At 42.4% G+C, this 2,100-nt stretch overlaps 1 protein-coding gene across 2 annotated transcripts; it reads left to right on the forward strand.

The window, feature by feature from the left end:
* Positions 1–378: 378 nt before the first annotated feature.
* On the forward strand, positions 379–2,084 carry LOC106296183 (nuclear transcription factor Y subunit B-3-like). 2 transcript variants are annotated; one of them, XR_001261164.1, is made up of 2 exons: positions 379–1,128; positions 1,690–2,084. XR_001261164.1 is itself a non-coding variant. In XM_013732260.1 (1 exon), the coding sequence occupies exon 1, from the start codon at positions 546–548 to the stop codon at positions 1,038–1,040; it is 495 nt and encodes a 164-aa protein (XP_013587714.1). In that variant the 5' UTR covers positions 379–545; the 3' UTR covers positions 1,041–1,374. The 2 variants fall into 2 exon arrangements, 1 of the variants encoding a protein (XP_013587714.1); XM_013732260.1 differs by lacking the exon at positions 1,690–2,084 and having other exon boundaries at positions 379–1,374.
* The last annotated feature ends 16 nt before the right edge of the window (positions 2,085–2,100 follow it).

Here is a 2,100-nt window from a genome sequence, read left to right on the forward strand (position 1 = left end):
ATTATTATGTGTCACTGTTATTATTATTTTTTAATTTGAAATAAAAAATAAAAAAAATCATGCTACATGATTTAAAATAAATAAATTATATATTTATTTTACAAATATAATGATAGAAAAAGAAGTAATAAAAATTCATAAAAATCTATACCAATATAAAAAAATTATAATCAAATTTCATAATTTTCTATATAAATTTTCACTTTTTAAATCAATCCACTCTTAAAATTCACAGACTCTATAGAAATTCACCGAAGAAGAGTTAGTCCACCATTTTCTTGTTTATTGAAATTAAATGCCACTCACTCGAATTAATGTTGCGGAGAAGATAAGGTAAGGATCGAAGCCAAGGGCTCAAGTCTCTCTTTCGATCTAACGGATATGATCAAAGCCACGTGTAACAAATCTTATCGACAGACGAACGACCAATAACTACTCACGTGTCACCACGATCCGATTATTATCCTCTCGATCCAACGGACCCAATACACTCTCTCTTCCTCTCTCTCTCTAGCGGCGACCTCCGATTTACCGTTAGATCTGAGATGGCGGATTCCGACAACGATTCAGGCGGCCACAAGGACGGAGGCGGCGCGTCGTCGCGTGAGCAGGATAGGTTTCTGCCGATCGCGAACGTGAGCCGGATCATGAAGAAAGCATTGCCGGGGAACGCGAAGATCTCCAAGGACGCGAAGGAGACCGTGCAGGAGTGCGTATCGGAGTTCATCAGCTTCGTCACCGGCGAGGCGTCCGACAAGTGTCAGAGAGAGAAGAGGAAGACGATCAACGGCGACGATCTTCTCTGGGCGATGACGACGCTAGGGTTCGAGGATTACGTGGAGCCGTTGAAGGTCTACCTGCAGAAGTACAGGGAGTTGGAAGGGGAGAGGATGACGACGGGGAGACAGGGGGATAAGGAAGGTGGCGGCGGCGGAGGAAATGGAAGCTCCGGGGGATCCGGAGGAGGGATGTACGGTGGGATTGTGACGATGGGGCATCATCATCAAGGACACGTGTACGGTGGAAGTGGGATAAATTAGAGAATGAGATACGTCTCTGCTCTCTCCTTGCGGCAGCTCTGACTTGGTTAACTCGAAATGGCTCTCACAGGAGAATACTATATGCAATGTAAATGTCTTATCTTCTTTTTTTTTTTTTAATCTATTTCTGCTTGCTATGTTCTTATGCAAGCTTGTGTTGTTAATTCTTCTTATGTTTTTGATCAGAGCCATTCATGGTCCAACAAGTGTTTGTGCTTAGATGAGGATTCTATATCATTTTGTATATAAATTAATGTGTTGCATAAAAAGAGGCCTTTGTAGAAACCTGATCTTTTTGTTACTCTCAAAGCCTTCTTAATTCGTGTTGAAACAAGGAGTGTAGTGTAACATTTTGGTCTATTCTACAAGTGCAAAGGCTGCTACAAAGTACTGTAAGAACTCTCTTTTTTCCGTCTCTCTGTTTATGTCGTTTCTCTATCATGTTTTATCACTGCTGCTGCAAAGGGGGGAGGGTAGTTATATATTTTTGGTCTATTAAAAGTAAGATTAAATCTCCATGTTTCTATCTATGTTCTTTCTTGTATAGCTGGTGTAGGTCTTCAAAAGCCTGCTGGTTCGCTTTGAAGCTCAATACTTGTGAATGTCAGCTAATTTTGAATTGTCTTCTTTTTGTTTATGTTTCTTGCAGATGGGTGTTATACGCCATTTAAGAGCCCGTATACTCATAAACTATTATAATTTCGGTGAGATTATAGCACACTGTACACGTTGCTAGGTTCCCAGCTTAGATTATATTGGTCGTATCTCCTTGCTAGCCAAATACAAAAAGAGTCACTCAAAGATTAGTGTTGTAGAGGGTGGATTCGACATCCCTCGAGGCCCGAAGAACAGACGGCCCAGCCCACTCAGAACGAAACGGTGTCTCGGCTTGACGGCTCGAAACGCGCGTCTAAGCGTCCTCGACTCAACAGCTACTCGAGACAATGTGGGCTTCTCGGCCCAACGAGTCAAAAGCCCACGGAGACGACGCAAACTAGGTCACGGGAGAGTACGAGGTCAACTATATAAAGGGAAGGGAACGCAACGAGAAAGGGATCCG

The sequence above is a fragment of the Brassica oleracea genome, chromosome C5, assembly GCF_000695525.1.
Source record: "Brassica oleracea var. oleracea cultivar TO1000 chromosome C5, BOL, whole genome shotgun sequence".
In the NCBI taxonomy this organism is placed as follows: Eukaryota; Viridiplantae; Streptophyta; class Magnoliopsida; order Brassicales; family Brassicaceae; genus Brassica; species Brassica oleracea.